Source organism: Gouania willdenowi, chromosome 1 (assembly GCF_900634775.1).
Source record: "Gouania willdenowi chromosome 1, fGouWil2.1, whole genome shotgun sequence".
Taxonomy (NCBI): domain Eukaryota; kingdom Metazoa; phylum Chordata; class Actinopteri; order Blenniiformes; family Gobiesocidae; genus Gouania; species Gouania willdenowi.
In genome coordinates, this window is record NC_041044.1 from 28,074,896 (window position 1) to 28,086,493 (window position 11,598).

Below are 11,598 nucleotides of genomic sequence, written 5' to 3' on the forward strand. Positions count from 1 at the left end.
ATCAAAACAACACGCGTACAATTGATGATACACCTTGTGACTTTGACTATATCGTGATCTCTTACCTTAGGATATATGTTTACAAGTATGTCAATGTTGCCAAAATGGAAGAAAGCGGGAGTTTAAAAAATGTAATATATTTCATCTGTGTTTTTTGTTTTGTTTGTTTGTTTGTTTTTTGCTTTGCTTTTAAACATATTAATGGACAAAATAAATAAATGTGTCACTAACTCACATGTAAAACCCCTTCCATCAAAGTGTTTCACATCCTGATGGTACTTTCATAGAGCAGATTAAGGTGATTTGTCCCTCCTCGCTCCCACTACAAAGCCCAAACACGGGATGCAGCGGAAGTGATGATTACTATGGAAAAAAGGACTCTGGAGAAATGCCTCAAGTACTCCGGTTCTACAGAGAGATCACTAGTACAGACAGGACAGACACAGACACAGACCGTGCCCATGTTTACCCTCAGTGCTTTAGTTGCAGCTGCAGCTCTCTTCTTGTCTCCACTCACAGCTCTAACATCTGCGGGTAAGTGAAGTGTTTATAACTATAGGTTAGCAGTACTAACTCACTACAAAACCCTCCTTGGCTCAGCCAGCCTCTGGGCTAGTAGCTACCCAGCAAAAGTACTGCGGAAGCTCTCCGTCTAACCAGTCACCTGTATTATCTATCGGAAGAAAACAGCTGACTGTGTAAACAGTAGAGTTTGAACTTCCCTCCGTGAGGGTTTATTCAGGATTAGTTTAGCATGTGACCGTCGGGCTCTCACATGGTTTCCTGTCTCAGATGCTAACGCTAGCTACATGCATGGAGGGGCTCAATAAAAGCAGTCTGTAGCAGCCGAACACCCACTGTGGACTGTGTTCCTGTCTCTGTGTCGACCACTGATACCAGGTAGGTTGGTTAAAGTTAGTTCCATTTAGGTTACACTTGTTAGTTGTTTTGATTTTTCCTACTCTTGAGTGCTACTTATTTAGCTAACATGTTGTAGTTCCTACTTAGATTATTAATAAAAAGCAGCCAACATGAAGTGAGTCGGTTCTGATTCACTTAGGTCTGTTTAGGTTGTTTATTAAGCTAACAATTGCTCACTTCACTGACGGACGGATGGATGTATGGATGGATGGGTGTGAATGGGATGATTGTTTGGCTCCTCGGACTCAAACATTTACTGACTTCGTCCTCATAATAAATCATCACTCGGTCGTTTAGAGAAATCTGACAGGCATTAAACATCTCAGAAAATGTCTTAAGTATTAATATCAGGAAAAATAAGATCCATTGTGTTTTATAAGGACTGTCACCACAGTGTACAGAGAGAACTGTACATAAATAAAAGGAAGTGTTATAAAGGCCGAAACACCCTCTGATTCAATATATACTGATGATGCGTCATTTACATCCTTCCCATATCTGAAACACACCTCCCACACCACTCTTAAATGGTAAACCTCATGAAATTTATAATTCCACCACAATGTTTCTCCTTATTTATTTCTATTTTTCAGGCACACTTAATAGATTAATTTGGTCTTAAATATGTGGCTTGAATTTAAATGATTCATCACCCCATGAGAAAGATTACCCCAAAAAAATCAATGAACTACATCTAAATAAAACCTAATGTTGACACTATTACTATCTGCAGCTGACTCCAGGCGTCCCCTGCCATTGAAAATGGATGAGGCGCTTCTGACTGTGAACAATGAGCTGGACACTGATGTGTCAGTGTTTTGGACATCAGATCGCTGCTACCAGGTAGGCTCAGAGACTTACCGTTAACTTGTTACATATTTTTTATAAATAGGGACTACTGGTCCTGTGAGTGTGATCTTTTCTGTTCCATGTTTTTTTGTGCTAGTGTCTGTATCAGAAGCTGGGAGATGTGTCTGCACAAGACAGCCCTGGTCAGCCTGGATCTGTGGACTTTGTAGTAAGCACACAGTATGAGCTTACTCTGCAAGTCAATACCTCCCAGTCCAACCTGGAACTCTGCAAGTAGGTTACTTTGCTGTAGTCCCATGTCAATATGTTAACTATCTTGATATAATTATTCACACAAGTGGGAATTTCCCAAAACATATCAGTCTTTTACGTTTGGTGGTAACATTTTCTACCTTTCTTTGCCCAGGGTTCCTTTTCACTTCGGTGAGCATGGTAATTACTCTTTATGGCTGAAAAGCCTGAGTCCCTCAGCTGTCAACTGTTCAATAGTGACAGACGCAGACCCTGTCAATAGTTACATACGTGAGTCTCAATGATACAATGATACATGAAGTGTTTTCAGTGAATTTCTGAAGGACTTGTTGTGTTTATTTATCATTGTGCTCTCTCCACACAGCCATCTTGGCTGCTTTTCTTATCTATGCTGGACTGGCCTTGGTGTTTGACGTTGGAAGAAGAATATTTGAGTAAGCTCAGTTTATTTGTTTTGTTAAGTTGGGCAGCAGAATGTTTTGTATTGATTAGACAAGCTACACAGTCCTTTGTAAATAAACAAAGGATACACGCGTCACAAGCCCAGAGTTTTTTTTTTTTGCTGCTTGGATACAAAGAATGTGCTGTGATGTGTGTATGTTACAAACTACACAATCTGTTGTGTTGATCATATTTCAGACTTGATGCAGTAAAGGGACTGGTCCACCGAATTGGTGGCTCCATGGAGACCGAGAGGCTCATCAACTCTGTGAGTGTTTCTTAAAGAGTAACAAAACCCCTGCTTTCTGCTGACCTGCCATTAGAGGGGAAATTAAGAAACTGCCTTGATTATAGGCATTACTACTGAAGCAGTAAGACGCCCAGTCAGGCAGCACTGTGCTGCAGTAACAACTGTGATGAAATACAACAATCACACGCGCACACAACACTAGGGACACTATCACTGGCTTTCAAGCCTCTGTTCATGGCTGAGGAGAAGCTGGAACGCTGCTTACGCACACACCGAAAGACGAACACAACGTCTGGGCAAATGCAGGGACAGACGGGAATACACACATGATGTGGCTACACAGTTCGCTTGATTAGTGCATAATCTGCTCTTTATAGAAGTAAAAAAACATCACCACTGAAGAGAGGAGTTCCTCATTATGGCTGTCAATCAATGCTCACTGAGGGCTGTGATTGAAGGAAACCCTCCTCCCTCCACTCAGCTTTTAGAGGAGGGGCGGGGCCAACAGTGAAAATTGGTGACGCAGGGCAATACGAAGAATCTGTCTCAGCCAATGGCAAAATTTAATTGTAACAGCTGGCGTTCAACCCTTAGAGGCCAGGATATTTTGCATTTTACAACTTAATACGCAAAATTTAAATACTTTTACTAAAATTTTAAAAGTTGGACTAGGATCAATCAACAGCACTACTTAATACCCAAATACATATGTATTCAGCAGAAAAAGTGGGTTTGAGGTTTAGTGACACTTTAATGAATAATTTGTACCATGAGTGAATTATTAGCAATGTGCGTTGTTTTAAATAATCAGTGTCTCCTTAATATTCTCCAGTACTTTTAGACTTAATTTCCCCCTCATTATCTCCTCCACTCACGACCAGGAGCTGGGCTCACCACGTGCAGCAGCCCCCGTCACTGACAACATCCTCCCCCCTCCACCCAGTGCCATCAGAAGGCTTCGATCTCTGGACACATTTAGAGGGTAAGAGCTCCCAGCTCCACCAGTTTGTCACTACGACTTGTCATTACAGTGTAACATGTGATTTAAGAGTGTAAATTAGTTTGTCTAAGGCCGATGGAGGTGACAGTATTGATATTAATCAGGTGCTTTGACGATCCAATGTTTTCCTTTTTGCTCTAATTTGAAAACTCCAACTAGGTATCTGCTCAACTTGGTGTTTCATGTAACAATGAAATTAATTAAAGGGCTGCAGTCCTGCATGTTTTGCTTTTAAACACCTGATGGCTATGAGATGCACATTTTCAGGCCTTGTGCATTGCTAGGCGATGACATCTGTTTAGATTCATCAGAATCAGAAATGTTTTAATGGCTAAGTACAGTCTTTTAGGACAGTACAAGGAATTTGACTTGGTAGTCGGTGCGTGAAACAAAAAACAAAGAAAACTAAAAACAAAGAAAAAACCCAGCAACAATAATGATAATAATGATAAATATAAAGGATGAGGGATAAATATGGATAGACAGAGGATAAATATAAATATATATATATATATACAGTGCAGCAGGTAATGTCTTCATGGATATTGTGTATTGTAGCACATATTTTGCTGGTCTATCGTCCCCCAGGAATTAAGCAGGGGAATAAAATGAAGCTCAGGTATTTCAGTTACTATAGCTTTTGACTTAAGAGGTACATTTTCTGTGTGTACTAGGATCGCCTTAGTTATTATGGTGTTTGTGAATTACGGAGGAGGGCGATACTGGTTCTTCAGACATGCAAGTTGGAATGGTGAGCTCTGCCTTCTTAAATATTTTCCTATAATGGTATTTCACTGATTCAAATGGTCTATATTTCTAGAAGTATTGGGATGTCTGCTATTACATGTGTATTGATGAGATCCTATTTTTAACTTGTATGGTGATATGACAGATTTAGCCACACTGTGCCACCACTTTGTGCTGAAGATAGTTTTTGACCATTTTTAATGAGTTTTAACACAGTTGTCATGGGCCCCCAACCAACAGTGTGTGTGTGTATGTGCCTTGGGCTTCGATTCAGCTCAGTGTGCTATTTATTTTTGCATTTGCATGGAGTGCTTCCCCGTTAGATTTTGCAATACTGTACAGTATGTCATTGGATGTTAATGTTTCCCTCTGTTTTTGTCACAGGCCTAACTGTTGCAGATCTGGTTTTTCCATGGTATGTCATTTTTAAATATATCTTCTTTTGTCTAAACTTTCAGTTATATGGACTTCAGACTCTGAAGTCCATATAGCTGAAAGTTTAGAAATGTATCATCACTTTTTTTTTTTAATGTATTTCTCATTTTGATTCATTATGTTGTAACAATAGGCTTTAAGCAAATATATTGTCCTCCCTGCCACTCTTCAAATCCAGACTTAAATCACCTGTTCAGACAGTCACGCACTCACCATCTCAATGCTGTATTGCTTTATTCTCTTGCTCCTGTTTTTATTGTTTTTATGACTCTAGTCTACTGTACAGTGTCATTGGGTGTTTTGAAAGGTGTTTTTAAATGGAATGTATTATTATTATTTAGGTCAAAACTTCTAGAATCTGACTTTGTTAAAATTTCTACAAAACCTAGTAATTCAATTCTTCAACGAGTTTGATGGTCAACCATTGTGTTATGTCTCAACTCACTTGCACATTGCATTGTCTCTCTCTCTCCAACAGGTTTGTTTTCATAATGGGAACATCCATCGCATTATCCATCAACTCCTTGCTGCGTGCTGGATTCACCCGCAGCTCATTGCTTAAAAAGGTGGTGTGGAGAAGCGTGCAGCTCTTCATCATTGGAGTTTTCATCATCAACCCAAATTACTGCCAGGGAGCATGTAGGCATTGTTTATACTCGTTGTATGCATATTAACAATGACAGAAATGCTATAGATTGCGTTATGATTAGGGTTGGGCACCAAGAACCGGTTCCAAATAGGAACCGGTTTTTAACGTTCGGTTCTGAAATCGTTACGAAGATGTTTGCATTTCAGTTCTTTTTTTTGGATTCCTAAATGCCCGCACAAGTTTGTGTTCGCGGCTTGCTCTGTTTGTTTTACGTGGGGTTTGTTTAAGATGCGTTCAGAATGCGACTGTAGCGCGTGCGTCTGCTTGTGGAGCCGCTGATCATAGGCTGACAGGGGAGAGAGTGCTGATCACTTCTTCTCCGGTCATATCATAGACAGCGTCGCTTCTACGACTTAAATTATCAACTTAGGGAGTTGCTAAAGGATGGGATCACCCAGAATGTAGGCGTATTCAAGAAGTTGCCAGGTTTAATTTAGCCCCGCTAAATGAGGAAGTGTAGGACAGTCCTCTGCTGCTGCTGTCTCTCTGTAGGGGGGGAGGGGCTGCTTCCTTGGAATTACAGACAGTGCCCGTTGTTGTTTTTTTTAAATTTTTTTATTGATACGTGTACTCCATACAACTATTATAATATATACAATTCACACATTTACCCGTTTATATAAAACATATGAATTATTTACAGTCATATACAATTTACATAAAAAAAAAAATACTTGGGGTACTTTTACTTTAATAAAAAGATTTAAGGATTCAAAAATGTCCAAAGTTTCCACTACTCTTTTGTCTTATACTCCATGTAAAGAGGTCTTATATTAGTCTAGTGGTGCCATTTTTGTGGCTTTAGACTCTAATTACATTTATGTATATAATATCTTCCCAACAATATAAACAAGTTCAAAATATAACTTTTTTTTTTTTGCGTTTCTGTTTCCACTGTATCCAGAATAATAATAATCTCCCTCAACTAGAACTGTTGATTGATTTGTCACATGATCACTCCAGGGTTTGAGTTTGTGGTGTTATTTCAGCAAGTTTCAGTTTTACAGTTATAGTTGGGGACCTTTGTATTTTAATACTCTAGTTATAGTACAGCAACCAAATTAAACTGTATCAACTCAGTGAATTGATAAAAATTACCTGTGTAAAGGCTTTTTCAAATTAAAAAAAAATTATCCTGTGAAACTCAAAGAATCTCAAAGAATCGGAATCCAGAATCGTTTAGAACAGGAATCAGAATTGTTAAAATCCAAACGATGCCCAACCCTATTTGTGACACATCCGACCTCTGCATGTGTTTCATGTTTTTAAATATTTAGTTCACATAGTAATGGCTGTGTTGTGGCTCACGCTACGCTCTTCTCCTCAGTGACGTGGGGCGACTTGCGAATCCCAGGTGTTTTACAGCGCTTAGGCTGGTCTTACTTGGTTGTTGCCTCTTTGGATTTATTGGTGGCAAGAGGTCACCTGGACATGCTCACAATGGTCTGTGCTGTAAAATGTTCATTTCATGATTGCAATTTTTCTCTTCACGTGTAGAGCCAATTTTTTAGTTTTTGTTTAAAAGTGCATGTTGGTGTTTCCTAGGAGGTTTGGTGGTCTCGGGGCCTGGACATCCTGCTCTACTGGCCTGCCTGGCTGTGTGTACTAGTCCTGGAGGTTGTCTGGCTTTGCTTCACTTTTTTACTTCCTGTGCCAGGGTGTCCAACGTGAGTGGAAATGTAGACATGCACTGAAATGTGCATGTGATCATTGTTAGAACTGATTACAAAGGAATGTATTTAGAAGAAAGGTTGCTGATGGGTGACTTTTTTAAATAAACATAATTCTGATGTTGTAGTTTAATATTTGACTTGTTCCATATAAGGCTGCACATTTATAGCCAAAATGATAATCGTGATTATTTTTGATCAATATTGTAATCACGATATAATCACAATTATTTATAATCTTAGGTAAAAATTTGTGTTATTACACTATTTTTGAACACACTATGTGTACAGTTTACAGTTCAAAATTGAATTATACTAAAATAAATAAAAATAAAAAAATTAACCTGAGAATTTATAATGTACCAAAGGCCAACTGAATAAATACAGTCACTATTATAGAGTGCAGATCCCTTATTTAAAATGTAAATATTGCCAACGACCAGGTTAATTTAATCGTGGCAACCAAAATCATGATCACAATTAAAATTTGATTAATTGTGCAGCCCTAGTTCCACACATACTGTGCAAGAATACAAGAATTTTGTACTTTGTAATTTTGTGCCACAGTGGGGTGGCAGTCACCCCAGTGGTATCTGTCATTGTGTCCTTGGGCAAGGCACTTCACCTACATTGCCTAGTATGAATGCAGTGTGAGTGAGTGTTGGTGGTGGTCGGAGGGGCCGATGGCGCACTATGGCAGCCTCGCTTCCGTCAGTCTGCCCCAGGGCAGCTGTGGCTACAATAGTTGCTTACCACCACTAAGTGTGGAGTGAAAGAGTAATGCCTTAATTCTGTAAAGTGACTTTGAGTGTCTATGATAAAGCGCTATATAAAATTGATGCATTATTATTATTATTACTTCACCAATATTATAACCAAGCACAACAATAACCCAAAAGTTTTATTTTCCACCATTGATCGTTTATTTAACCCTTATTGTAATAGTTCACAGATCACTCCCTCTGAGTCTTTTTGTCAACAGTTTACAGACCACTTCAGAGCAGAGATCGACACTATCAGATGTAATATTTAATCTAATCGTACCATGGTTTTTAACAGTCCTGAGTGTCTATCTTTACCTGAGGAAACCCTGGACAGTTTTGTTCTGGTTGATGCTGAGATGCTTGAAAAGAACAGGCTCGACCCACCTTTTCAAATGAGCTTTTAACTAATTATTCATTTTAGGATTGTTATTGTTCATGTTTTTATGGTTTCAGGATTGAGTTATTTTATGTTGTTCTTATAGTTTTAGGATTGTTATCTTTTATAGTTGTTATATTTTAGGATTACTATCCCAGTGTTTCGTCTGTACCCAGCCATGTGCTTTGTCCTTATTTGAACTAGTGTGTCTGTGTGTGATGGATGGGGTTTGTACGGAGTGGGTGTATTTTTAACTATGTAAAAGCACTTTGAGCTGAATTTATTTGTATGAAAAGTGCTTTTTATAAATAAACATTGATTGATTAATGCAGTCGTTTAATAAACTGTTTGAGATGCAGGTTTCTCATGCTAAAATATTAGTTTGAATGTTTTTTTGTTTTGTCAATGATCCCAAAATATTTGTGGTATAGCGCTGTAACACTGCTTTGATCTGGTTCTTTTGAACAGAGGTTATCTGGGTCCAGGTGGGATTGGTGACATGGGCCTGTATTCAAACTGCACTGGTGGAGCTGCTGCCTTCATCGACCGGTGGCTGCTTGGTGAAGACCACGTTTACCAGTTTCCTTCATCACGGGTTTGTATCCACAAGAAATATTCCCAGGATGTAGCACCTGTGCTAAGGTTCAGCTTGTGGGTCATATCATTTTATGCTAACATTACAGCAGCTACTGAAAGATAATGAATACAAATTGTTGTGATTTTTTTTCTTTGAATTTTCAATTTCAGGTGGTTTACGAAACAGATACGCCTTTGGATCCAGAGGGCATTCTTGGCAGCATCAACTCCATCTTAATAGCTTTTCTTGGATTACAGGTTTGTTGTGTTATTCATTATTAATGTCATAATGGTTTTGGACCATTATGAAAATGGTCAACTGTTATACTACGGTAGATTGTTTTTAATTTATTCCTTTTTTTTTTGCAGGCAGGAAAGATAATCCTGCATTACAGAGATTTTCCCACAAGTATTATGTTGAGGTTCTTCATTTGGGGTCTCGTACTGGTAAGGAAACCAGCTTCCAATCTTTATTTGTGTAGTACTTGTCACTAGCTATGTTTTTGCTATGTAATTATGCTGTGTAACTGTACATGAAATCTGCTATTTCACAGGGAGTCATCTCTGCAATTTTGACCTTGTGCTCGACAAACCAGGGCTTCATTCCTATCAATAAAAATTTATGGTAATACTTGATAATAAACATGCACTTTAAAAAAAAAAACGTGGAAATCCTCGTTATGGGGATGGATGTGTGTGTCAAATATCTTTAACAATGTTGCTGTTTGTTGATTTCCCCGCTAGGTCTCTGTCGTTTGTTACAACTCTGGCCTGCTTTGCCTTTGTGCTGCTGGCGCTGATCTACTACATAGTGGATGTGAAGAAGTGGTGGTCAGGTGCTCCGTTTTTCTACCCTGGTGAGCAGAAATTCAATTCAAAATGTAATAATTCAGCTTCTAAAAGTGCAGATTAAATGCGTTTTTTTTTTTTTTTTTTTTTTTTTTGTAACGAATTTGTTATTTTGTAATCGTGGTCTTATCTTTGATGTATGACTTGTTCTTTTTGTTTTAGGTATGAACTCCATTCTTGTCTACGTGGGCCATGAAGTGTTTGAAAACTACTTCCCTTTCCACTGGCGCATGAAAAACAGCCAATCGCACGCTGAGCACCTCACCCAGAATCTTGTGGCCACTTCCTGTTGGGTTCTTATCTCCTACGTGTTGTACAGAAAAAAGATTTTCTGGAAAATTTGAACATGGAGTTTTCACTGGGTTGTGAAAACAGAGGAGGTTTTTTATATCAAGCTGCTGGAAATATCATCAAACCAAACAATTTGTGGAAATTGATGCCTATTCTACATTAAATATTATTCGTTGGTGCAGATTTCTTTTCTTCCACTTTTTACAATCAGACTGTTATTGTACAGAAGTAATTCACTTAACAATGGCAATGTAGATTAAATTACGATTTCTTTCTAAGGAGTTTTGGTAATGAAGTGACAGTGCTCGACATTTGTTTACAAAAAGTTCTTACCTTTTACTCATCACAATCCAATACAATGATTTTGGTTTTCCTTCGCTTTGGTCGATGCCGATACCATTTAATATGTACAGTTTAAAAAAAGAAATATTGTAGCTATTTTCAAGTACTGTTACACATTGAACGTTTTGTTTAAATAATGTCAATGCGTACAGGAGTCTTTTGTAATTCCAGAAACGCATTATCTTGAAAGTCATTTGTGATTTGAACATTTGACATTTTGTACACTTGCATTATCAATTGTATGTATCACTACTTGTGCACATGTTCTTTTAATTCAAATAAAGTTGAAAAAAAAAATACCGTCATTGTTTTAACCTGACTTTCACTCAGTAAAGGAAGTTTGAGGAGATATGTTACAGTTTGTAGTATTTATTTTTCACATGTACACATTTTATTTTGCATACAAAGATGGTAACAAAGGACAGAATTTGAAATAAATCTGGTTCAGGTATAAATTTGTCTTACATGCAGTAACTGACATTCTGCCCAGTATGTATGGTTTTGGATGCTAGTAGAGTAATCATTTTTATTTATTTCTTGCACATTTTGTATGCAAATACTTGCTGGGAGTTTATACTATTTTAGTGTTATTACTTTGTATCGTTTTCAAACCAGCATCATTTTGTATTTGTGCAATAGAACAATGAAGCTAGTGCTTGACGTTACATGAACACCTAAATGACTTTCTCCCATTCCAGTCTCCTGACATCAGGCACATTTTCAGATAACTGTCATTATTTTGTTATTTAGCTTCTGAATAATTGAACTGTTTATATTCTGTCATCCTAATATGGTAATATCCCATATTATTAGTTCAGGTAAATTCCGACTACACTATTTTCGCTGTAAAGCAGGCTCTTTTAAGTAGCTACAGCCTGTTTTATTTAAAATATTTTTTTTGTTATTCTATGAAGAACCACTGAAAAAATGGGACATTTTTCTTTCCACTGTAGATTATTTGAGTCTATTTTTTTGTGGGAATCTGAGTCTTAAATGCCATAGTCACCCCAAGACCTTCATTTCAAAGCCAACTTTAATACTCATTCAAATTCCATTTTTCTATATATTATTGCTTGATTCTAACTTGAGCCAAACTTCTTTACCAGTGTTTTTCACACAACATGAGCACTCTCATGCACTGGAAATACCTTCAAATCCAAAGTGGGTATTTGTGATGATAATGCTTTTACATTTAATTTATTACTTTATTAGGGGTACAGTAACT

General features: G+C 37.7%; 1 protein-coding gene across 2 annotated transcripts; it reads left to right on the top strand.

The window, feature by feature from the left end:
- The first annotated feature begins 328 nt into the window (after positions 1-328).
- Positions 329-10,678, top strand: hgsnat (heparan-alpha-glucosaminide N-acetyltransferase). 2 transcript variants are annotated; one of them, XM_028458875.1, is made up of 18 exons: positions 329-534; positions 1,655-1,764; positions 1,868-2,004; positions 2,138-2,253; positions 2,348-2,417; positions 2,623-2,692; positions 3,556-3,656; positions 4,349-4,425; positions 4,806-4,836; positions 5,335-5,495; positions 6,833-6,948; positions 7,051-7,172; positions 8,784-8,910; positions 9,063-9,149; positions 9,261-9,338; positions 9,446-9,516; positions 9,636-9,748; positions 9,903-10,678. In XM_028458875.1, exons 1-18 carry the CDS (start codon positions 357-359, stop codon positions 10,082-10,084), a joined length of 1,947 nt encoding a protein of 648 aa, XP_028314676.1. In that variant the 5' UTR covers positions 329-356; the 3' UTR covers positions 10,085-10,678. The 2 variants fall into 2 exon arrangements, with proteins under 2 accessions (XP_028314676.1, XP_028314685.1); XM_028458884.1 differs by lacking the exons at positions 329-534; positions 1,655-1,764; positions 1,868-2,004; ... (2 more) ...; positions 2,623-2,692; positions 4,349-4,425 and having other exon boundaries at positions 3,572-3,656.
- The last annotated feature ends 920 nt before the right edge of the window (positions 10,679-11,598 follow it).

Coding starts and splice junctions, on each gene's coding strand:
- hgsnat (XM_028458875.1), top strand. CDS start 357: ATGATTACTATGGAAAAAAGGACTCTGGAGAAATGCCTCAAGTACTCC. Junction 5,496..6,832: donor AAATTACTGCCAGGGAGCAT/GTAGGCATTGTT, acceptor TCTTCTCCTCAG/TGACGTGGGGCGACTTGCGA. Junction 9,517..9,635: donor CCTATCAATAAAAATTTATG/GTAATACTTGAT, acceptor TTTCCCCGCTAG/GTCTCTGTCGTTTGTTACAA.